General features: G+C 42.1%; 2 protein-coding genes across 3 annotated transcripts; both read right to left on the reverse strand.

The window, feature by feature from the left end:
- Positions 1-9,168: 9,168 nt before the first annotated feature.
- On the reverse strand, positions 9,169-12,770 carry C10H15orf48 (chromosome 10 C15orf48 homolog). Of its 2 annotated transcripts, XM_048956022.1 has the most exons (6): positions 12,687-12,770; positions 12,557-12,611; positions 12,329-12,417; positions 11,557-11,617; positions 10,833-10,923; positions 9,169-9,968 (listed from the first exon to the last, which is right to left on the reverse strand). In XM_048956022.1, the coding sequence occupies exons 2-5, from the start codon at positions 12,596-12,598 to the stop codon at positions 10,855-10,857; spliced, it is 261 nt and encodes an 86-aa protein (XP_048811979.1). In that variant the 5' UTR covers positions 12,599-12,611; positions 12,687-12,770; the 3' UTR covers positions 9,169-9,968; positions 10,833-10,854. The 2 variants fall into 2 exon arrangements, with proteins under 2 accessions (XP_048811979.1, XP_048811978.1); XM_048956021.1 differs by having other exon boundaries at positions 9,169-10,923.
- Positions 12,771-13,273: 503 nt separating this feature from the next.
- On the reverse strand, positions 13,274-21,374 carry SPATA5L1 (spermatogenesis associated 5 like 1). Its single transcript, XM_048956279.1, has 10 exons — positions 21,302-21,374; positions 19,651-19,783; positions 18,254-19,556; positions 17,578-17,763; positions 16,849-17,007; positions 16,120-16,329; positions 15,509-15,736; positions 14,886-15,020; positions 14,126-14,251; positions 13,274-13,568 (listed from the first exon to the last, which is right to left on the reverse strand). The coding sequence occupies exons 2-10, from the start codon at positions 19,761-19,763 to the stop codon at positions 13,425-13,427; spliced, it is 2,604 nt and encodes an 867-aa protein (XP_048812236.1). The 5' UTR covers positions 19,764-19,783; positions 21,302-21,374; the 3' UTR covers positions 13,274-13,424.
- Between the last annotated feature and the right edge of the window lie 3,774 nt (positions 21,375-25,148).

The following is a 25,148-nucleotide window of genomic DNA, read 5'->3' on the forward strand; positions in this document are numbered from 1 at the left end:
GTATGGTTAAATATGCATTAACATCTGTACTCTAGGAAGCGTGAGGTGTCGATGAAAGAAGTCAGGTTATCTTTATAGATATTGAAGGGTCATTTTGAGTACCACCTTGGAGAAGCATAGCATTATTGGGAATAAGAATCAAGTCTGGTGCCTTTCCAACCAGCTCTGCAGCACATCCTGTTTATTTCCTCCAACCATCACAAGATCATTTACGTTTTTCTGTATTTCTCTATCTCCACAGGAAACCCTTCTATAGGAAATAAGAACTTGTTTACTTTTTATGATTAGTCTAACCAATAGATGCCTAAGATCAGAGGCTTCCACAGCGAGCCTCTCTGCTTTCCAGAGCTACGCCAGATTGCTATAGGTGGACAAACTGCTAAAAACCTGTGAGAATTCTGCCACCTATTGCAATCTATGTAGAAGAAATTCATCCTGATTTTCACATATCCTATCTTGAACCACAGATACAGCTTTAATGACAACTGTAACATGATAGAAAGCACAGCAATGACAGCAGAGCAGCAAGGTCCTGGTTTGCAGCAAGTGAGGATTTGCTCCAATGCAACAGCCACAGAAAATAAAGGAAAAAAAAATCTGCTTACCTCCAGAAAGCATCAGGTAGATAAGAAACTCCAGCAAGATCCCCTTGCCTCCGCTGCCAGCCCTTAAATGAGGTCTGGGAGGGGGTGGATCCTGACTGCATCCCTTGCAGTCACTCAGATGCATTGCATTGCATTGCATGCACCTGAGCTCCCCTGGGTTGGCTTCCCACCAGATGCTCAATCACTGGTTCAAGCTGCTCTCCAACTACTTGTGAAAGCCAAGAAGCAAGCTGCAAGCCCTCACATCACACTATTATATCCTGAACTATTCTTACCCTAAAAAGAAAATTTACAGAAACTCATTTGCTTTCTTTGCTTAATCCTGATTTTCTTTTCTAAATTGTTTTGGCATTTAAACCTTTCAATACTGACCACATTTCCCTCTATACCAGCAGAATTACTACGTGCATAGTCGTACCTGAACCTGGTCTTCAAAATCCAAAATGGTATTGTCAAGATCTCTTTTCTCCCTGGTTGCTCCAAGCACATCCTGTTGTCCCAGGTTAGCACGCCTAGCTCAAGCTTATGTTACGCTGCCTCTAAGTTACTTCGCTTTTCTCACTCCATTTTCTTGCAATACTCTGCTGTCTCCACAGCTTCACCAACGTCCAGTCAGCACCCTCTGTATGTGCAGCTTGTGTGGTGTGAGGTTTATGGGTGCAAAACATCCAAAAACACTGCAAGCCCTCCTTTCTCCCATTCTGTTCAAGTACGTGCTCACCTGAAGTCCAGTTCCTCTTTGCTCTCTGTATGATCTGTTTTCTAGCCTCCAAGTTGCAAACTGATATCAAAGAGCTACTCTGAAACTTCTTGATTTCCTTTGTACACAAAAACCAAAGTAGGTCCTCCCCATCCCTCCTATCTCCCTAAATCCACCTCCCATCTCCTTCTCCCTCTTTGAAGAGGACATACTGGATGCTGAATGCTGTCGTGCTTTGGGAAACCCCTTCTCTCTGCTCTTCTCGTCCCATTTCCACAGAAGGCTCCAGGAAGGATGATCTGTGTCCTTTCCATCTGTGAAGTACCTTTAGAAGCTGGTAAAATAAACGCCGTTCCTTCCCTTTTAGAACCATCCAGATAGCACGAGTTCTGCTCTTAGAATGCAGGGACACCTGCTTTCTGTGCTTACAGCTGCAAGATAAAGACAACTCAAAACAGTTTTATTACTCCTTTACTTTTTCCTGGTCTGCTTTTTTCTCAGTATCATTTTGTTTCCTTTGAACTCTGCCAGTACCAAGTGCACGAGGCAGCCGTTCTGTTAAAGCTGTGAAGCATGCACACCTTTTGCAGCAACCATTTCTGTTGAAACAGCGAGCCATTTTGTAAACACAAGCACATATTTGCCCATATGTCAGCTTTCTAATTTCCTTACTGTGATGCCTGCTGGAAAGATAAGTTTCAGGGATACGAGCCTCCAAAACACAGGGGTATGTGAAGGCAGGTCAGGCTGCCCGTCCACAGGATGTTTCACACTCTGGGCAGTACTGATATATGCAGGGATTTTGGTGCAGCAAAATAATTGATGTGAGGAGCCAAGCAGCAACACTTTCTTTTGGCTCATGTGCATGGAGAGATCCCAACTCTCTTCCTATAACACACACAGAACTTAGCTAATAAGTCCCCAAGGGAATTGATGAGGTGCAAATAAAAACAGATACTTGATAATAATAAATGGCCCTTTAAATTCAAAGTGAATTTTTGAGGAAAAATACCATAATGAAACATTTTCACAGCTCAGATGTTGGTGAATATTTGAACCTACAATACAGGTACTCGTTATTTTCATAAACTCCATGTGGTCTTCTCTCCAAACCCACGATAAGAACACGTCTGACATCAAACAGCACAGGCAGGTGTTCGAGGCCTTTCCCCAGCTCCCCAGGAGATGGTGCCCTGCCTGCAGCCACCAGGACGGGAGTGCTGTTTAATGGGATGTCACTTGATCAGGGGTGTAATAAGGAAAAGCATAAGCAGAATGCTGATTTGCAGTTGGATTACTGGGAAAGATTAAAGATACTTCTTTAAAGTTCTATAGAAATAATACCCAAAGAGTACAGAGAATTGCCTCCCTGCAGTTTCGGGTGTGCAATAAAACTTTTCTATGGCTGGAAATTGACCATGGGTAAGGCTATCAAATGCAATTAGAGCAAAGTAGATTCACTGATGTAAACAACGCTACTTATCATGCAAGCCATCGGTTTCTAGAGGATGCTGAATTCATGTTACCTGAACAACTCTTTTAAAAGTCTTATGAAAATAAATGATCTGATGACACTTTGAACCAAAGCCATACACAGAATAGTAATTTTTCTTCAAATTAGGGGGAAACAGAAATATGAAGCACTGTTTGCAGTGCTTACACTGGTATAATTTGTTTAATGTTTAATTGTTGTTTAATCCAGCCCAAAAGGCTTCACACAGAGGTGAAACAACTCAGAACCACATCCTCCTTCCTGTAAAGTCTTCTTTCATTTCTTCAACCTATTAAGCAATTCTGTATTTTGCAAGCTTCTGCAGAGAACACAACATCAATCAGAAATTGAAACTGCCCAACTGGTTGCACAGACTGGTTTCTTAGTGCTTTGATAATTGCTTTAAATTTAACCTTGATGGAACAAATTATGATGGTCTTAAGGTATCCTTGCTGCTTGGACTTGCCATGGAGCAAAGGTCAAGGCATAGCATAGAAAATATAAAAGCAAGCAACTCCTTGGCTATCAAATGTTAAAGGGTGCGTACAGCAAGCTGTAAACAAAGACAGGTTTTAGATACCTTCACTTGCTGATAGCCATACAACGTCTTACTACATTAGATCAGTGAGCTGTCTTTGAATATCATTGTTCCTCAGTCAGAATTATTACACTTGAGATTTCTCTGGAGGAAGGGGAATCCTACCTCTTCTAGAGTTAGCTGGAAAGAAGCAGCCCACAGAGCAAGGGTCACACACCAAGATGAGCTCTTACTGCCTGGCCCACTGTCATGGCTCAGTGGGGATATTCATACTGCAGTGACTTTCTTTAAAGTAGTTGATACTTTGTTGGTGACACGAGGTGTTTGTGTACAAATGGGAATTGGCAACTAAAAGCCAAACAAAACAGATAAAGCCAGAGCTCCATACTGCAACCCAAAAACTTTGATCTCCTTTACATCACCGTGCAGCCAACGATGGAACACACCAGCATTTCTGGATCAATTAAGAGAGTGTAATAATAAAGAGAATTGTTGCTCATGTGTCTGTTCTCTGTTGGGTTCCATGCAACCCTCCATCTGTTTAGTGAAGAATAAAAGAACCCCGATAGATGAAGAAGTTCCTTTAGCTCATGTTTTCAATAACTGATTACGCATTGCTTCAACAAAATGCTGATATCTAGCTACAGTATCAGGACACCCTTGTGCTTTAGTATTTCTTACTGAGGAGCATATATTATGTCAGCGCCAAAGACACAGCTGTGAAGAACAGACTGAGGAGTCAAACTCAGCTTCTCTTCCATAAATACATCTATAACTTAGGTGGGAATTTGCTTTTTTGAAGTGCTGCCCCATAAGGGCGTGTTCTCCTTGTTCTTTACATGTATCAAGAGGTGATTCTCTCAGCACGTAGCTCAAATAGAAAGATCCACACACCACCCTGCTTTGTACACAACCAAAGCTTCCTCTTTGAACTAATGAACCCAAAGGAACATGAGACATGCCCAATTCTTAAATGTCCTTCTTTTAAGAAGGCAATTCAATGCGCAGGCACTGCATACACAACATAAATACATACACGACCACTGCAAGGTCTGTGGTAATAATTCCACATCTCTCTGACATCCATAACTTCAAACTAACTGTGTTACAACTACTTTGCATGACATATTATTGTACCATGAAAATTATGGCTCAGAGCTTGGCAATGAGGCAGTGAACAGAACTGCAAGTCATTATGACCAGGATTTTGGTAAATACTTCTGCTTCTGGGAGTAAGGTGGATCTGGCAGTCTTTAGGCCAAATGCCCTATTCTGACTAACTGTGTTTCATTCAAAGCATTTCACAAGAGGAAAAACAAATGCAGTAAAGGCAGCATAAAGCTAATGTTTCACCAGACACAGAACTAAGGTCTCACTCAAGATCTACCTGGCTCTTCTAAAAACCTGCAGCATGACTTGAAAAGGACAAAAAACATTCCAGGTTTTACTGAACTGTAGAAGGTGAGAGAGATGCATCATTACATGAAACATGAACAGCTTCGATATGAAAGAAGGAAGGCTGTTTTTATGTAGTCAGGCAGTGATTCACAACAAGCATGTGACTTTGCTTTTCTTTGGCTGTTCAATACTATTTTCCTATGACTAGCAGAGATTACAAGTAATGTTTTTTCAGCCCTTATTTCCTTGTTTGTGCTGCAGCAGCATCAAGTCTGGTACGGGATGGCATTTACTTACTGCAAATACACTTTAAATAAAATAATAATGATAAAAAAACACAACCAGCAACCAGGAATGAAAGAGCCTTGCTGAAGATGAAAGCTTAAACACATTATTTATAATTAATAGGTTTTCAAACTGGTGTGGTTTTCTGACCTCTCGGCTAATCTGTTTGCACCTATAGGTGCCCCATTTGCTCTCTACACATCACATCATGTAATAAATGTATTTAAACCAACTGCACTGTATTGACCCTACATAAAATCTGCAGATAAAAATCCACACATTATAAAATGCTGAAATGGGAATACAAGGAACTCCAGCTTTTCAGAACTGCAGGCCATTAATCCACATAACAACCCAGTGGGACAAGGCAGGTGCTCACTGCACCTCACAGCGTGCACCAGCCCTTTCAGAAGGCAAAGTAGAGCTCTGGCCAATGAACCACACAAGCACTCAGTTGCTGGTAGCCTACCTCTGGCCTATCAGAAAAGACACACAGCAAGTGCCATATGAAGCAGGGAAATGGCAGGAAGTGGTTTGAAGCTGTATCTGCAAAGTGGGACAGCCGGCAGCACTGCCTGGTGACCGCATCACTTCTCAGATGTTCTTTTAGGCAACACTGATCCCCACAGTCTACTTTTGCTGCTATTGACATTTCGTCCTGAGTCTGTGGATGCTCAGTTTGACACCGTCTGGTATCATCAGTGTCTGTACAGAGCTTTCATTCACTGCAGCAGAGAATACTGCTTTTAAAAACAAGTAAACTAATAAATAAAAAAGAAATCGCTGTTATAGTCTCATATTTAAAAGCCCCTGCTTCAGCAACACTTGGAGGATGATGTCAGCAAAGCCATCCAGAGTCTGTCTGAATGAATTTGAACTGAAAGAAATAACATCTCCCGATTTCTTTAAAAAAATAGCAGAAAAGAAAACAAAAAGAAAGCAAGCTGCTTCACAGTCCTTGATTGGACTGCCAGCACCGTGTTCTACAAGGCTACAGGAATCCAGATGAATCACAGTATTTAGGAACAAGAAACTGCTTCACTACTTCAAGTTCGGAGTCACAGAACATCAGCAAGTTACTTTGCCATTTTCTTGTCAGGAAACAGAGACCAGTCAGCTTTTGCTGTATTAGTAAACAGAAGTAACAGTGTAAATAAATTAGACCAAGGTGCTCTGGTGTGCTTGTTTCGGTAGGTGCAACAAAGGGATGCAGCAAGAAGAAAGTGAAAGGAGTTTCACACAGAAGGCTTTGTAAGAAGCAGGCTGCTGCCTCCAGCCAGGCCAGGCCAACACAGCTGCTGCGCATCATGGCTGCCACGCAGCATGGCCACCTCGTGTGGAAACATGAGGCACATGAGGCACACGAGGCACACGAGGCGGGGGGCACAGTAACACGTTACAGCACGTAGCTCCAGCGGCACAGATCTCTGCCAGGCATGGAGCAAAGAGCATGGGGACAGAGAGACACCGTGCATCTGTCCCACAACGCACGATTCAGATTAGATGTTGGGGAAACGTTTCACTCAGAGGGTGGCGAGGCCCGGGCATGGGCTGCCCAGAGCTGTGGGCGCCCCATCCCTGGAGGTACCCAAGGCAGGCTCAGTCGTGGGCAGCTGGGCTGGGAGGCACACAGCCCATGGCAGAGATTGGAGCTGTGCAATCTTGACGTCCCTTCCAACCCAAGCCATTTTATGATTATGTGATAACGTTATTCGAAAATAACAGATTGTTAAACCAGAATGCTTTGATCGTTAGACCAAGGTACAGCATGGGCAGGGCTTATACAGCCTCCATGAAGTGCCCTGCAGAAGTCTGATCTTTGAACCAGGTGAGGCCTATTGGTGCCTATTCACATTGGGCTTCCTCTAAAGAGTTTATTTGGCTGTGATGGCTGGCTCATGAAGGGAAAATGCTTTCAGCAAATAATCTACCTGCTCTCCATTCAAATTAGCACCTGAAGGTAAACAACTGCTGAGTACAGCTGCAACTCCCACAGTCCATTTCCTCAGTAATGCTTTTTCATTTGCATTCCTGTTTGGCTTTTAGGTTGTGTTATCTCATGCTGCTGCTTGTGTGATAGAGATGTGCTGAACACTGAAGACTTCGGACAATGAATTAAAACTGCTTTGAGTAGTGCAGCCACGTTTGTTTAATCTGAAAGCTTTTTTGGGAAACATCCAACACCAGCTACTGCCCAGAATCAGTGAATCGTCCCATCGCTTGTGTTTGTTTTCTACAGCTAGTCCTGGGGGCAACAGCCCTCTGTTCTGAGACAGATGACAGCTGGAGTATGAACAATTTCCTTTAATGATTGCACCAGGCCCCTCTGTTACCACCACTTACTACAGAAACCACATGCACCAATGAAGTAGCTAGGCAGTAAAATACAGCAGAGAACCATAGAGCATCAGGCAGAGAAATGCTGACATGGGCTATGGCGTGCAAAGAAAACCAAACAAGGACCTCAGCACAGCTCTCGGATCCTGCAAATCTCATATCGTTGTGGATAAGGCCTTGAAGTACTACTATAATAATAAAGATTTGTAGTTAAAACAAAAGTGCACAGCAGAAGGAATATAAAGTTATTAGTTTTTTGTTTTGTTTTGTTTTGTTTTTGTTTTTGTTTTTTATTGTCAAGCTTAACCCTCCTTTCTGAAAGCAAAAAAGCATTCAATTTAAGAGCGTTTGAAATTTTCTCTTCTTCTCTAAGATCTTGTGAACTTACAGAAGCTCACACATAAAATGATGGCCCTTACATCCAGGCTACCAAGCCTGTTCCACATCATGGCTTCTTTCAGGACATATATGTTCACCTGTGCATCAGATAAGCTGGAGAAAGGAGAGATGCTAAAAGGAGGTTGGCAAATATGTTTCATCCTTCTCAGGCCCTAAATCTCCCATTAACTCAGAAAAAAAAGTAAATATGTCAGTGACAGGCTGGGACAGAGTAAGTGAAATTCAGATCAGGAATTTTAAAAGGACACCTAAAATAAAAAGGAAATGTTACAGGAGCGTGAAAGAGCTGGCATTTCAAAAAGCCTGATTCAGACCCTAGAACAGACACCAGCACTCAGGTTCTGCTGTGTGTTACTGCTTCATGAAAGCAGGTATTTTTAATATTTGTTATAAGTTTCTGCTGACTGTTTGAACTCATGGACTTACTCTTTTATTTACAAAGTTACATCAAACTTCCACTTTCAGGGGGAATATTTTTTCAGTTTGCATGTATACTGCAGAGAGCAACCTTCTATTCTTCCAGAAAACTCTTCAAAAAAAGACTGTAATATCTACCGGCCAGCTGCAGCTAGAAAAGCGTAACTGTATTTCAAATGGCTTTTAATCCAAATCCATAATAAAAAAATCTAACAAGCCAGTGAATATTATAATGAAACTTTGTAATTCATGTGTAAGTTGGAAAAGTACTAGAGAGGGTGAGTGGAGATAGTGATTGCTTAAAACTTGAAAGCCTAGAAGACAGGGAAGTAGAAGACTGAACAAGGAAAGAATGGAGAGAAGAAGGGAAGAAGTGAAGTCTATTTCAACAGCCTCTAAATTGCACAAAGAACAAAAAGCCTTGGGTTTGCGCTACATGGGACATAGAAGTCCTACTGTTCTCACAAATCTCAGCTCATAAAATTCAATGGATTAGATCCTTACTGTTTTAGCTCTGATTCTTGTAGAACAAGGAAATAGTTTGTATATTGCTTTATGGACCTATGTTGAGTAGTTCTGGGGGGTGGATACAGTAATTGGCCATGGTGCACCTTACTTAGAGCAATCTCATCAGTGCAGGAGAACGTTCTCAAGGACAGCCTGAGAACTCAAAAAGCTGTCCTGAGAACTTGAGCATTCCTCATCATCTTTTTGAGGTGCAGAAAGAGATTTATTACATTATGGAAAAACAGCAACAACAAAACACTGAAAGCCAGCTATCAAAGCAGAACACTGCATTACCTTTGCCATTATGCCTCAGGATAAAATGAGAAGCGACAACCTGTGAATGATGTCAGGCCTGATGCACTACTGGCAGACACCACTGAGAACTGCTTCAGTACAAAAGATTAGGTACAAGTGACTCACAGCTGTTTCCCTGATGTTGTTAGATACTCAGGTCAAAAGAAACAATGGTATTCAAAGACCATACCAGTGATTTACTGAAGGACAAACTCATTTAATTCATGTATCAACTCAGAGCACAGCACAGTATGTTTTTGTATTGATACAGACAAGCAAAATATGGAAATATGCAATAACTTACAGAAAATAGTTTACAGTGCTTCTGTTTAAATGCTCAGAAGTTGTATTTCCCAGAACACTGGTTTCTGTGGTTACATACCACCCAATTTATCTCATAGTGTCATTCCACGAAATGAAAGCCAAGCTTGTACTCTGAAGTCCTCTAATTCCTGTCACTCCTAAATGCTGCTGAGTCATACTTACTTATCCAAATGTTACGCTGCAACTTAGCACAAGTGTCACAAATAACATTTTAACGCTTTTCTTCTCAGCATCAAATACACCTTTAAGAAAACATAAATCCTCTGAAGCTGCACTACTAGCCTGCTAGGTGTTTGCTGCAGCAGAACAACCTCCAGCAGGAGGTTCACTATTAGTCGAGGAGGGGCTTCTTCAAATTAATTTGTTTCAGTTTTCTTCCTTCCTCTCAGCCAGTAACATGCATCCTTATTATCCAGTGCAGAAGAAACTTTGTAATGCATGTGAAACTGCATGGAATGGGACACCTACAGAAGGAGCTCAGAAAAGGATCGTTCTACCATTGCCTGCAGATATGCCCTCCCCAGCTTGGTGAGGGTCTGGCTGTTGCATCATTTCCGTAGCCAATCTATCAGAAAACAAATGCTTAAAGAGGAAGTGTCTCTCTGAAGAGTCATTTCTATTTTTCATCTCTTTCATTTTCTCTTTGTTGAAGAAGTCCCTCATAGCTCGTATCTAAAATGTTAAAAAAAGCCCTGCTAGCTATGCAGTAAAATTAAGTTGGCATGCAAACTACCTAGCAGAAGATGAAGAATTTAATGATTAAAGCAGTTTTGGATAATGTAAATTTTCTACTCCCAGTAACTTTTTAAAAGTTTAAACAGGAACAACATTCAAATGTAACAAACTCATTTTTAATTCCTTTTTAGCCATGCTGAAGTTATGTTTTCACCCTGCTTTCCCAAATATAGCCTTAACTCATCTATTAGACTCCTTGGTAGTCTAAGCTGAGAGCACATGTAAGTTCTAGTACCAAACCTTAACTTGGACAGAAGTTGTCATTACAGCTGATGTAGGAAATAAATGCAAGCGTAGCTTTGGCAACATATGCTGCCATACATAGACATCGTCTGGCTACAATATCTGGTCTGTACACAGTGCACATACAGCATAAAAGTATAGGACAAAGGGGGAGCAAACCAGGAATACTTTAGAAGAGCTTGTGGGTAGTTTCTGTTTACAGAATTTACAAGGAATGTTGCAAAATGTTACATAGATTTTATTATCACAAAACGACAGCAGTAATTTTGAGGAAAATGAGCTATAAAATTCTATTTTAAAAAGTGTGAAAACTTTCTCCATATTCAATTACCATCTGAATGTTCAACATCTGGCATCAAACACCTGCTGAAAACGAGCTTTGACACAGAATTTTGGACTAAGTGGATGTTGCATGCCAACTTCTAAGGCAACAAGAAACTCCTTATCCAGAGCCCAAAAAATGGAGGGAGACCCTAGAAATGTAGCAGAAGCATTTCCGCACACTGATTTCAGTAGTCAAGTTTGTGCAGAAGTGATTCCACTAGATTCATAGAGTACCTTTAGAGGCAACAGACACTTGTCACTTCGTAAGCTTTTTGACACTTTCCAACTCTTCTATAGGCTTCCATTTCTGATGGATTGTTAATAGCTGGAAGAAATCAAAAGGAAGATATGAAAGAAATCAGCAAAACCCCGTATTCAGTTCTCTCTCAGTAAAATGTTAGTCTTCCCTCCTACAATATCATAGATCAATTTATCAGTGAAGGATTTCTAATAGCTTTACATTAGCCCATTAAAAGTAATCAAAAGCAACAAGGGATATGATATCAATAACTTGTTGAACAGAATCACCCCGATATGAAACAATTAATGAACTCAACAATTATCCCCAAATAATTTTATTTTCCTCATCACCCTTGGTGCTCTACTGAACTGAGATGTTTCTCCTTACAGCTGCAGTACCCAAAAACATCCTCAATCAATTTTGTAATTCAGGAACCAAGTGAGTGTAACCAGCATTTCCCCTGTGCCCATACTTCCACTGTTAGCAGTGGAACGGGGTAAGAAGCAGCTGTGGGCCAAGCAGGCCTGGAATGAAATACTTGAATTCCCCTCTTTAAATAATGCAATGAGATTCATTACACAATAAGCTCCACTTATTTAAAAGTGTCAGTTTCTTTTTTTGTTCTTATTAACATTTTCCTGGCTCTTACACAGCTATTTAAGTGCATTCCTCGTGCTGGAAACACACACCGTTGGCACTATTATTTGTGTTAATTACCTTCTGTGGCTGGGTAGGATCAATGGTTTCCCATGGCTCTGGATTGGCACCCTTGTTAATGCTTAAAGAGAAGATAAAGCAGTAAGGTACTGTGTTTTAGGCTGTGAACTTACGTATGTTTTTCCAGTATGAGCAATCTACAACCAGCACAACTATTCCTGTAGGTTAGCAGTTCCCTGAAACACATCTATACAGCTTTGGGAATTTATCTTTTCAGTGTTAGATAGGAATCAATTATGCTTGCTTTCCTTGCGGCTCCCAGAGCACCAAACACAGCCAGTCTCCTTCAAGCATAACGCGCCATCCTAAGGCAAGAAAGCTGAGAATCAAAAGCGAATAAAGGCTCAAATAAAAAGGGGATTTTAATCCCGGTGGCTAAAGGTGTTCCTTTCTGTCCCTTTGAAGTAAAGTCATTTTCCCATAAGCTGTGCATGGCTGCAAGGCATGGCCGAGCCATCGCAGCTCTGACTTACAGGCAGGGCACACTATCACACGCTGTGCACCAGCCTGCCTGCCTGCATCCCTGAGCCCCCAGCGTCCCTTTGTGGGAGCATCTATCGCCAATTACACCTAAAGCACAGAAAAAACGTGACCTATTCACTGCTGAGAGACCATTCCCTCTAGCCTAAAGGAGCTAACTTCGTCGGCACTTAAAACGCGCCGGTAACTTTGTCATTCCCGGTGCTCTGGAACTTGGCTCGGACTTCTGACTCTTCCTAGAAAGCAGGGATCGGGGCAGCGCCAGGCTGCTCCAGCAGCAGCGTTCGCTTACATCACGTCGGATTTGCTGACGAGGGAATAGACTGAAAAAGCAACAGCCCCAACGGCAGCGCAGGACACGACTCCGATCAGCGGGATGAGCTGAAAGACACCGAGGGGAGAGGTGAGCCGCCCGGAGCGGTTACCAGGAGCGCAGAAGCTACGCCCGCTGCTTTCCCGTCCCCTGCGCTGTGATGCCGGGCACAGGGCAGCCCCGAGCGGAGCCGCCGGGCACACTTACTTCTTTCTTCGTTCTCAGCAGCTGGAAGAAGCTCGCGCTCATCCTGCCTGCGGACCTGCAACAAACGGCCCCGTTAGCGCACCGCTCCTCGGCACCGCCGGGCCCCCGAGCAGAAGCGGGTCTCCGTTACCTGGCGGGACGGGACGGGCAGCGCTCACGGGGCAGCGGCGCGGGCAGCGCGCTCTGCGCCCTATATACGCGGTGGACGCGCGCGGCGCCGCCCACACCGCACAGCGCCCCGCAACCCGCACCCCCGGCAGCACAGGGCAAACGGCGCGGGCGCCCCCTGGCGGACGGCGCGGGCGAGGCACGGCGGGACGCGGCTGCGAAACCGCGCTCCTGCTCCGGCCTGAACCAGAACTTCTATAGGCCCAAGAGCGCCAAGGGCTGACCCTCTGCCCCAGCCGCGACCACAGAAGCCTTGCTCCGGTGCTGAAATTTGGAACGTGCTTTTGAGAAAGCCAGCTTGTAAGCACTCCCATCTAAAGCAGCTTGTGCTGCATGGGAACGATCTCCCACCTCCCAAGGAAGTGTTCTTCTATTCTTTTAGTACTCACTGTGCTTTTTGGACCTCACAATAAATTAAACATTGCCATTTTGCCTGAGTTTGTAATTAGAATAAGGGAATCTGTAATGAAACAGAGCTGCTGTGCAGTACTTACTGTATCTCAACCCAGCCCCAGCAACCCCAGTTCTATTTATTACTGACACCACAGATTTTTCAAAAATGAACTTTTACTGTATTTCATACAAATCGAAAGTGGTAATAAATACAGTACAAAAAAGCAGAAGAGAAGTGATTGCAAATCTGTCCCCAAGACATACTTAATAACACTCAAGCCACATAATTCCTTTATGATTCAAGTGGTTAATTCTTGACTATAAATTCTTCATAAAATTCCACGTCTTTCATGCTTAAAGACGGCTTGACAGTCTCCAGTGATTTCACAAAATGTTCCTGTTTTACAGCAGTTGCTTCGAGTCCATTCTCCTGCAATGCCAGCAAGGCAGCCTTTGAAAAAGAAAACATTAGAAGTGCTTCATGGTTTTAAGTTGCACAGAAGTTATTGCAAGTAATTCAAATACATTACACAAAACCAAATTTTAGACAAACTATCTGAAAACAGCGCTGTACAACTTACAGTATTTATGACAGATCAGTGCATGCTCCACCTTTAGCTCTGTTGTCTGGATTAGACAATGTATCCTTGATCACTCTTAGATTTTTTTCCAGCTAAAAATGCCACTGTCACTTCAAAGTACCCAGAAAAAACTTCTCTGGATCTGAGCCTGAATTAGAAAGGCCATGTGATACAGAAGGTAGTACAACTTCTACCAGTGCAATCATCTACTTCTGCCTGGAAAGCAGAGAGAACCTTTATACTGATTTGGCTTTTATCTTAAGTTTTAACTTTTGCTCACTGCTGTTTTACTCATTCTCCTTCCATTTTCAATTGAGGAATAAGCTGTACTACAGTTAGCTTGGTAACGTGTATGAGTTAGTTCTCTTTTTCCCCCTGAAGAGCCTTATAGTTTATTCCACAGATTAACCATAAAAACATTCCTTACCTCCTTGCACAGATTTTCAATATCAGCTCCAGAGAAGAGGTCTGTTAGGGCTGCTATATCCTGCAGTGACACGTCAGTATCTAATGGAATTTTCTCTGTGCAGACTTTCAAAATGGAAAGCCTTCCCTGTGAGGTGGCAGGTATTGATGAGAAAACCAAACCAAACAATTACTCCCACTCCAAAACAGTTCAAAATTTAATGTTAGAACTAAGGAAATACAGAAAAATACAAAATCAGAATTATGTTTTTGGTGAAAGAGTAAAGTATTATTAACGGAGATGTTTACTCTTATGGTTCTCATATTCATGTCTAGTACTCAATTACTCATCACTTCATGAAATGAGACCAATTTTAGATACGGTTCCATACACAGTCTGCTTTGGGTCATCTCTTTTTAGGATGGGGAAGGAGGACAAACATTTATACCACTGAACATTTACAGGAAACGAAGATTTGAAGAAAGGACAGCCAACTTCTTACAATACTTTCTACAGTTTGTTTTTGTAAACAGACAATTATTTCAGATTGCTGCCTATTTTCTATGAGCAGTGTACCTACATAATCAGGCCAAATATTACTGGTATTTAAATTACAAATATAATTATTCCCTTCTTCAGGTATCTTGAGTTTGGCAACTCATCTCCAGTGAGCCATCCCTCAATTCTGAAGCACATTAGATTATGTTCTTTTTGTTCTGAAAGTATGCTGGCAATTTTTCTCTCCCCATTTAACACCAGAGATGGATTTGTGATACATCACCTTTAGATCTGGAGGTGGAATATAGATCACTCTGTCTAACCTTCCAGGGCGCAGTAAGGCATCATCCAACATATCTGGCCTATTTGTTGCAGCAACTACCATGACATCTCTGCTCAAAGTTTCCTGAAACTCCAGCTGAGCAAAGAGATGGTATGAAGGCATTAGTGCAACACAATTAAGAGAGAGAGGTTTAGATATTTGTTAACTATTAGTGACAAAAGGGGGAGGGAGAACAGAAATTGCATCTCTGCATGTAATTATTTTCCTTTTGGTATCAGTACTTCATTTTCTTTGAGATGAAAAATGAACCTACATAACAGCAAAAATAACAGTCTAAAAGAATTTGTCAAGGAAGATTTTTGACACAAAATGTACCCCAGCTATTTCTGTTCATGAGCCTGTGTTGGTATTTTGTTCAAAGTTTCATTGAGGAACAGATTTATAAAGACAGTGAGCAGCCTTCATACAGTATTTTATAAAAAAAAAAAAATCAGAAATGAAGTAGAATAGCATCTTCTTAAGGTTGAGGATTTTAAGTTTAAAAGCATGAATGACAATTCAAGTTTTTTGACACCTGGGCTGCACTTATCATCCATACCACACAGAAAAGGGAACTTCAATACCTGTCTTTCCTCATCACTTAGTTCCTCACATCTCCCCTCAAGCTGCAGTTTATTCCCTCTTCTTTCTGTGACTTTCAGTCCAACACCATCCAACTCATTGAGAAGCACAGACAGCACCCGCTCTGAGACACCACGGCCAGTTTTACCGCGCGATCGAGATCCCAGGATAGAATCAATTTCATCCAGGAAGATTATTGCTGAAGAATTTGCTCTCGCTTGGCGGAAAACCTGTTTTTTGGATTTTTAAAAGCAAATGTTAATGCACATATGTTGTTTCAGATAAGGTGAAACTGCTTGTTTGCATATAGTCTTATTTTTACTTAGTGATGTGGACTTAAATCTATTCACACGCAAGAACAAACATTTATTCAAGAAGCCAATCCAGCTGCCATTCCTACAGCTAAATTCCGCTTCTGAATTAAATTCTGCAATTAAATGAAAACAAGAGGGTGGAAATATTTTCAAAGCTTAAAACTGTCATCATTTTAGGGCTAGACTTCCTGTTCATATACATGGGAAACCATACGTTAGTTATCAATTTCATAATCAGGGCAGTTTTAACTACCATCTTTTCACATCATCTTTGTCCTTGTACAAATAGAAAATTGTACCTGAGATAAAATCTTCTCTGAATCTCCAACATAAGGTGAGAACAGCTCAGCACCACTTACAGAGAGAAAGGAACAGTGGCAACTTGTGGCCACAGCCTTCACCAGTGTGGTTTTGGCACACCCTGATGGCCCATAGAGAAGAACACCCTTTGGACGAGCCAGCCCCATCCTCACAAATGCCTGAGGAAATTTCATGGGCCACTCCACACTCTGTTAATACATAAACAAGGGATGAAATTTTCAGTAACAGAACTAAAGATCAAAGGCAACCAACAGAACAGCTGAGCACAATACTCCACTCTTTAGTGCATACATTAATTTGAAAGCAACAGAGAATGCTAACTTAGCCCTCCTTGGTAGAAAACACACACAGCCACTCTTCTGGAACTTCCCTCTCAGTCTCAAATGCAATAAAAGGCAATTCTTGAAGGATGATATGCAAGAGCCACCTCTGGCTATACAATCAGAGATGGACTGCTGCAGAGTTTATTAGCTACTCAGAAGCACACTAATTATTCCACTGTATTATGCTTGCTGCTCTTATCTTGTGATGCTGCTGCTGAATTATTATAGTGCTTGTCACTTAATGTAGTAGAAAATAATGCTTAAAATAAAATATAAAACCATGTAACTCGTAAGATAATGCATTTCCATAACATAACATACAGAACACCTTGGAGAACAGGTAATCAGAAACTGCCTCTTGATCTAAATGTATTTGCATGTTACCTGTTTTAACTTCAACTTCACATCTTCAAGACCACCAATCTGCTCCCAAGTGATGGGTTTACACTCTTTGAGTCCAACTGCACCTCGGAAAGAGGATGGCTGAATTTTTTTAAAAGCTTCTTGGAAATCTGTCATGTTAATTAGCACTTCAGCTGAATCCTGAAGGAAAACAAACAAGGTGTATTAGTAACATTTTTAGCATACAGTGTACTTCACAAAAGGCCAAAGACAACTCAATTAAATTCCTGCCCTAACAAGCTCAAGCAGTGCACACAGACAGATGAAACAAAGTAGAACATGTTCTCTTCATGGCAAGATCTTAAACACAACTTTATCAGACATAAGTATTCTACAGAAAGTTTTCTCCCTAAATCATAGCTCCAACTATGTCAAACAGATGCTAATTCAGGGTTACTATACACAAATTCCTAGATTCTCTCAAATAATCAAATAAAACAGGCCTTCACACATTCACAAGATGTAATAAAAACTTCCTGCAAAACCTTCCACCCACAAAGAAGAAAATTTACTTTGAAGACAGGAACTTAAGGGACTAAGTGAAACAGCAGGCTTACATTTGTAACACTTTTTTTTTTTCAGTAATTATTTTCCTTTTCTAATTTCTGAATTCTTCATCTTGCTCAAATTTTCAAATAAAACTATGTGCTAATGGAGAAAGGGTGTTAGATAATAATCATGTCTTTCCTCTTGATCGATTTGCAATCATACCAAAGAGCTGTGGAACACAGCCTGCATAGCAGCTTCTCTGCAGAGCGCTGTAAGGTCAGCTCCAACATACCCAGTTGTCATTTCTGCCAGCTTAACCAAATCAACGTCTGTAGAAATGGGCATACCACAGGTGAGCATCTGCAGGATGGATCTCCTCTGCGTAAGCGTTGGCGTCCCAATAATAACCTAACCCAAGGAAGATAAAATTTTCATGTAGTTACTTCATATTCCTCTCATTTTGTAGAGCTGGCCAAGCAAGTTTGTTTCCACTTCAAACAAACTTCTGAAGATTTATACATACTTATATTGCAACCAAAGAATTCAGGAGGAACTCAGCAGTTCATAGATTACAGCTATTTAAAGCATCTTTACTTCACACCTACTTTCCAAGAGAATAGTTGTTGTATAATCAGTTGTTCATGAGACATTGTTAGTCACTGTCCATCAAATCCTGTTTTTAGGTAATATAAACAACTGACTTAGCAATAAGATTATTATTTCATTGTTCACAAAGGCTGAATTAGATAACAAACAGGTTTATTTAACTGAATGCATTATGTAAAATTCAGGCTTGGCTATGTGAACTGGGTGCTCGTCTTTATCAACTGTCCCCTTACCACATCCCCTAAACAGAAAGAGAAAAGAGGGCTGAGCACGGATAGCAATGTCTGCTTACTTCTCTGTCAAACCTGCCTGGCCTTCTCAGCGCAGGATCCAAGGCGTCAGGCCTGTTTGTCGCTGCCACAACCACCATCCTATCCTTACCAGCACCAGCACCGTCCAGCAGCGTCAGCAACTGAGCAACCAGGCGATCCTCAGGAGCGCTGCTGGAGCTCCGTCGTTTCGGGCACAAAGCATCGATCTCATCAATAAAGAGCACGGTCGGGCCCTCACAGGACATCTCCCTGCCCTTTTCAAAGACGCTTCGCAAATTCTCCTCGCTTTCCCCCGGCCTGGAGCCGTACAGCGCGGGGCCGCTGACGCACAGCAGATACGCGCCCACCTCCTTCGCCACTGCCTTCACCAGGAGCGTCTTCCCCACCCCCGGAGGGCCGACCAGCAGCACCCCGTTGGGGACGGAAAGCCCCAGCTTCTTAAACGTCCTCGGGAAACGGAACGGCAGGTCGACCATCTCCTTCAGAGACTCTCCCACATCGTCCAGCCCCGCCACGGGAATTTCTGCCGTGTCCTCCGTTAAGAGCCTGTACCGTTCTAAAGTCATCACCTCCGTAATCGTCACGTTCGTCTGGGGGGTTATCAGCCCGGCTTCCTCCGTCGCGGGGTCTACGGAGAGAATTTCCACGTGCACCACGGGAGCGCGGACACGAGGGCCAACAGTAACGACGTAGCGAGGGGAAACGTAGACGTGGGTCAGCAGATCGCGGACCGCCTCCTGCAGCCCCGCAGGCCGCCCGCGCGCGCCGCCCCGCAGCACCGCGCGCACGGCCGCCCCCCGCAGGCGGCGGGAAGACAGCGGCTGCAGGCAGCCGGGGCTCAGCGTCAGCCCGCGCGGGGCCGCCGCCGTCAGCCCGGTGCTGCAGGCCGGGTCCGCCTGCACGTACCCGTCCGCCAGGTCCGGCCGCGGCCACGCCGTGCACAGATAGCAGCCGGCGGGCAGGGAGATCCGCAACGGAGCGCCCAGCCGGACCCCCAGGGAGGAGAGGGCGGCGGGGCCCAGCCTGCACCGCTGCGTGCCTTCGTCCCCGGGGTCCGGGGGTAGAAGCTTGAGGGGCGCCGGTTCCATGGCGGCGCGCTGCTCGCTCACCCGCGGCACTCCGCCTGCCCCCGCGGATCGCAGTCCGCACCGCTTCCCGCGCCTGCGCCGCGAGCACGCGCACGCGGTGGGGCTCCGCCTCCCCTCACACGTTCCCGCCTGCTTCCCGTGAGGCCTGGAGGCGCTTGGCTTCGCTGGGTGGAGTGCGTGTTCCACCGGAGGGTGGGTTTGCGTCAGCTGTAGCAACTCATCCGCAAAAAACCTGCTAGGATGCGAGATAAAGCCATCATCTGTGAGATTTATGGTGTGCATAATTTCAGTCTCGTCAATAGCTTGATTGTGAGTAAAATTACACGCACAGACTCCACTTGAGACCCCCCCCACAGAACTGGGATCCCCGTCTCACGGGGCAGGCAGGGATGCACTTCAGGACCGGGCTGTTCGTCCTTCTGACGGCTTCCCGCTTTATCATGGTCCTGTGCGAGCCAAGGGCTGTACACAAAACAGTACAAAAAGAGGCAATGTTGTTAGTTCAGCTAATTCTAAATACCTCATAGGAACTCATTAAAGAGAAGCAGAGCCACAGAATTATTAATACAGCTTTTTGAAAGTGCACAAAATTGCCTTTTTTTGAGAGAGAGAATGGCAGAATGAAAACCTTATTTATGAGTATCCATGGGAAGCATTGCTGAGTGGCTGCCCTGGATTAGAATGCATACCTTTGAGCGCTCCCAAAACTTTTGCAGACCCAAGATTCAATACCGACAAAGTGGCAATAAGATCTACCTACAAGAATCTTGTCTAAACTGTCAACCCCCCCCGAAAAAGAACAGCAATAAAGCCGAAAGCAAAACAAAGCCAACACAATTTTCTCAATATTCACTAGATGGCAGCTGATCTTCAAAAATGACTCGTTTCTCCTTGCAGATCCAACAGTTCCGAGTGAGTAGACATCAGCTCTTAGAGAAATCGAACATTGCCCATCACTGTCTTTACTGTGTTTGAAATATCAAACTGAAAATCCAACACAGTAAGTGTTCAGATATTTTTAACTGCATTACTTTCTGCTTTTTTTTTTTATGGTCAATTTCTTACTACTAACTTATGGGGAGGAATGTTCCCTCATCATTTGCTTTTGTATTTCATGGCCAGCTATACATCTTCTAAAGAGCATTTGTTCTTTGTGAGACCATTCCTAGTTCTTTCTAGCAATCTGCTTAGTTGTCTATGAAGTCGTTCCAAGCCTTCTAAGAATTGTGAGCATCCTTTCTGGGAACATTTTTGGTACTTCCTTTGAAGCCATATCTTGTAAGTTAAGAATATTTTGTATTTTGATTCAGTCTTCCATTGGTCTGAACAATTTATTTTTGCCTCACAAGTTTATATGAGTTGCTGCCTGATTTAAATAGCAGGTCACTTCATTGTTTTCAGTCATGTAAAGGTGAATTGTCCATATATTCTAATGCAGAAGGCATTGGTAATATTATTACTGTCAGTAAATTCTATTGAAGACAGAAGCATTTAAGTTGTTAATTACTTTTACTTCCTCCTAGCCCAATGCAAACAAAAACACTGTGGTACTTCTTGCTTTTGGAAACAAATACTAACATATCCACTATATACACTGGATACCTGGCATTACTCTGTACATCATTGTTGATATAGTGTTTACTTGGTAGAAAATGTTTTTATGCTTTCCTAAATCACTCATACAAGCTCTCAAAACAGGGAAATCTGATCATATATTTGTTCAATACCTGCATGCGTCACCAGTAGCAGCACCTATTAGCAAGTGAAAACTTAGAAGAAAATAGAAACAAGTGACTTAGGTGACTTTTTACTACTAAAGCATTTAATATACTACAAAGCATTTTGTTTCTGAATGCTCTTCTGCACTACCTGTATAATCAACAGACATACAGAGTGGTTAGGGTGGTACCAATGGAGCATACAACTAGAAAGATTTCCATGGCAGAAAAAAAAAAATTAAAAATGAATGAAAACACTCACCTGTAGCCTGGGTTGGTAGGAAAACTCAAAGGGATCAACCTCCAGGCAGAGGACCTTCCTTAGTGGCAGTCAGCCCTTAAATGGGGTCTTGGAGAGATGCAGCCAGGCTCCACCCCCTTCAGGTCACGCAGCTGAATTGCCTTCACCTGTACTCCCATGGCTGACTCAGTGCTTGCTTCAGGTGATCAATCAGAGGTTCAGGCCGTGATTCAACAGTTCCCATACAGCTACCTCATCAGTAAAGACAGTTGCTAAAATTTATATCTGATCTTTTAGAAGTGATAGTTCTTAGATACTAATATTTCTTCCTTTAGTGATGTCCTGGTGGTAGCATGTAGAACCTCATTCCAATAAGTAGAACTTAATGAAAAATCATTAATGATTTAACAGGCTTTTCAGAGAGCTCTTAAAACCTATCAGATCTCTGAATACACTGAAGTGTTAATTACCCTGTTTTCACCTGGGGCCTCCACCCACACCTGTGCCCATGGGTGATGCTTTATTTAAAGCCTGGTCTTTACTATCTGAGCTGTATTATTGATGTTTGTCTTCAGAAGTGGTGGTGCTGCATCTGTGCTTCTCACGGGTGAGGACAGGTTAGCCCTAAGGCAGGCTAGACTAGTTTACCTGTGGGCCTGTTTCATCTCTGTTAGTTTGTTTTGTGAATTGGGCTCTTAGCTGACTTCTCTGCATCGCCTGGGTAGCGTGGGCTTGAGCCTATCAAGTTTGGTTTTTCATCTTATAGAGCTGATAGCCTTTGTACTGTGACAAAAGCCTTTTTTTTTTTTTTCTTTTTTTAGTGTTACTAGTATATCATTGTTATGTGAGAATACATGCATTAGAGATGTTAATCATAAATATGGACTTCTTTAAGAAGTTGACCTGTAAGGTTTCATTTTTTAACTTATCTAAGTCCTTAATAAATAGTGTTCAGTTGTTATGTTTGTCTGTGACTACTTTTGAGTTCCTGAGTACTTTAGGTTCCTGTAGCGGAAATACTAAGTCATGGTCTGAAGCAGAGATTGAGCACCTGGTAGGGAGGTAGGGCCAACCCAGGTGAGTTCAGTTGCATGCAATGCAGTGCACCTGAGTGACTGAAAGGGGTGGAGCCAGGATCAACCCCTTTCCAGACCTCATTTAAGGGTCGAAGCAGTAGAGGCAAGGGTGTCTTGCTGGAGATTCACATGTATGTGAGGCCTTCTAAGAGTAAGTAGATTCTTTCCTATATCTTTCCTTTATTGCTATGCTGTGGCTGCTGCATTTGAGCATATTCTTAGCTGTTGTAGCCTGGGGCTTTGCTGTTGTTGCTGCACTTTCCATTGCATGATAGTGTTACAGTTCCCTTATTTGTACATGCTGTGAAAGCTGGGTTATATGTGATTTTTCCTTCTTACCTTTTTTGTGTCTGATCTGTGTAACTTATAGTAAGGTATTATGATGTATGCTGGCATCTTATTCTTTTGTTGTGAGCACTATCTTCCTTTTTGTGAAACTCAAAGGTACTGGGATAAACTGTAATTCAGCCACTTGAAATGAAGAATCACCTGTTGGACTTGCAGGCTATGACACTGTAAAGGTAGAATGTATGAGCAGAAGTTGCCTAGTATTAAATGGGGAGGTTGGTGGCCCTGTATGTGGCAGGGGGGTTGGAAATTCATGATCCTTCAGCTACTTTCCAATCCTGGCCATTCTATGATTCTGTGATGATTATTCTGAATAAATGTTGGATGGGACATAGGATAGCCTATTCTGTTGAACCTGCTTATATTTAACATATGTACATACATATGCATGTAACTTCTACAACTTTAACACAGGACTTACCCACATGTGTAAATGTTCTTCACTTTTTGACTCTGATTACATGTGCAGTTCTACAGAGTTGTTTCTACTTCTCTTTGAATTATCAGGTAATATAATAAACTTCAGCAGGGTAAGAACATCTGTTTAATGGTACTAAAATAACTGCTTCTAAGTGCTGTAGGACAACTTAATTTCTTAGTGCCTTTGAAAATGTATTTCATCATCTGAAGTTCTGATGCAGAAGAGTAACACTATATTCAATTACTTAATAAATTTTCAGAGAGCTTTGTTTGTCATTTATGGAGGTTGTTAGGCCTGCTTCTGATGCATCAATGCCTTAAAGAGAAAAAAATCTAAGTTCTTTCCCATGTTCACTTTGTGTATAGAGTGAACAAATGCCGTCTAATGTTTAAATAAGTGGATGGTAGTCAGTAACTTTATTGCTGTTATCTATTTGCAGTGAACTGGAAAAGCTGGTTTCTTTTATAAAACAATAGGCTGGCTGAGAATGCCAATGTAGATGGTTCAACTTAATGATCATTGTATCACAGAAATGTACTGCTGGAAAAACTATTCTGTCACTGCTTGGAAATTCAGTTAGTTATAAATTACTTCCCTCATTCTTGTGTTGGTGGTTTGCATGAGAACATATTAAAATGTTAGAATAATTCTAACTTGCATGAGATTAAGTAAATTCTTTCATATGCTTTCTCTGTTTTCTCTTGTAAAGAGGACAAGAACCCTAGGAGAGGTGATAGTAGAACTTAGTTATATGAATATTTACTTTTTATGTTCAATATACTAATAACAAGCTTACCTGATTAGAGCTGGATATGTTAACTCCCAACTCTCAGTAGCCTATTGTCAAAGGGTTGGAAATAAAAATTTGCAAAGCTGGCATTGTGGCCTTATTCCCATATGGATGTATGCTTACTGCAGGAAGAGAATTAAGCATACTGTTTGGATAGAAATAGAAGACAAACATAAAAACAACTGCAAGTAGTTTAACTGTGGGAGATGGATGAGCACCTTCAACTTCCTGAGACCACTGAGGGCTTGACGCTACCTAAGAAATGCCAATTATGCTTGAAAATCTGACTTGAATTTATTACCAGTTATTTGATACAGATATACCGCATACAGCACTGAGTCTTGATTTCTGTTAGGCTATTGTGAACTAAGTACAATGTATTTGGTTTTTCTGCTGCACCAATTGTCTTTCAGGCATCGAGTATACTACAGTATCAATAGCAGTCCTCTGTGTTGCTTAAGAAGAACAAATAGTAGCCTAACTCGAAAGGGACCAAGACAGCAAAGAAAGGTCAGAAATCTTGGACTAAGATTTTATGAAGAACAGTACAGAATAGAGAAGACATCTGAAGAGGAATCTAGTAGTTGTTTGGACAGTGGTCCATTTCTTATGGGAAGGGGTATGAATGCTTCTACAGAACTTATTTTAATATGAAACATCAGAATTGCTATATATTTTCTTCATGTTTATGCTCAGTTTATACTTCAGCTCAAGAGAAGCTTCTGAAAATCCTTGGGGACACAGTCCATCTGACTGCTGGTTGGAGTGACTGTCTCTTAGTAGTATTAGTTTTTCCTTCTGCATTTGGGAGGAGTCTTATGCCTTCAGCGTTCTTCTTTTCTAAAACAAAGATCTTGGAACACAATCATGCCCAAATATCAACATATTTTCCCTTGTCATCATTGCTTAAAATTAGATAAATTATTCTGGGCTTGTATGAATTGTCACTTGTCTCTATTCTTGTCTTTCTGTTTCAAGCTGCTGCATTTTCCTTTCTTGCTGTTTCCTAATTCTTCTGTACTGAGCCACCTTTTCTACTTACCACCCCAACCTTTGATTACTGAACTTACCAAAGTGAGATGGTTATGATTTACAGGGGAAGTGGGAATGATTGCAACACTGCCAGAAGAGCTCCGTATCTTCGTGTTACAATGCAGAATATTCTCAGAATTAAATGCTCTTTTAAAACATGCTGACTTTTAAGTGCTAGCAGTTAAGTAATGTATAGAATAG

The sequence above is a fragment of the Lagopus muta genome, chromosome 10 (genome assembly GCF_023343835.1).
Source record: "Lagopus muta isolate bLagMut1 chromosome 10, bLagMut1 primary, whole genome shotgun sequence".
Lineage (NCBI taxonomy): Eukaryota > Metazoa > Chordata > Aves > Galliformes > Phasianidae > Lagopus > Lagopus muta.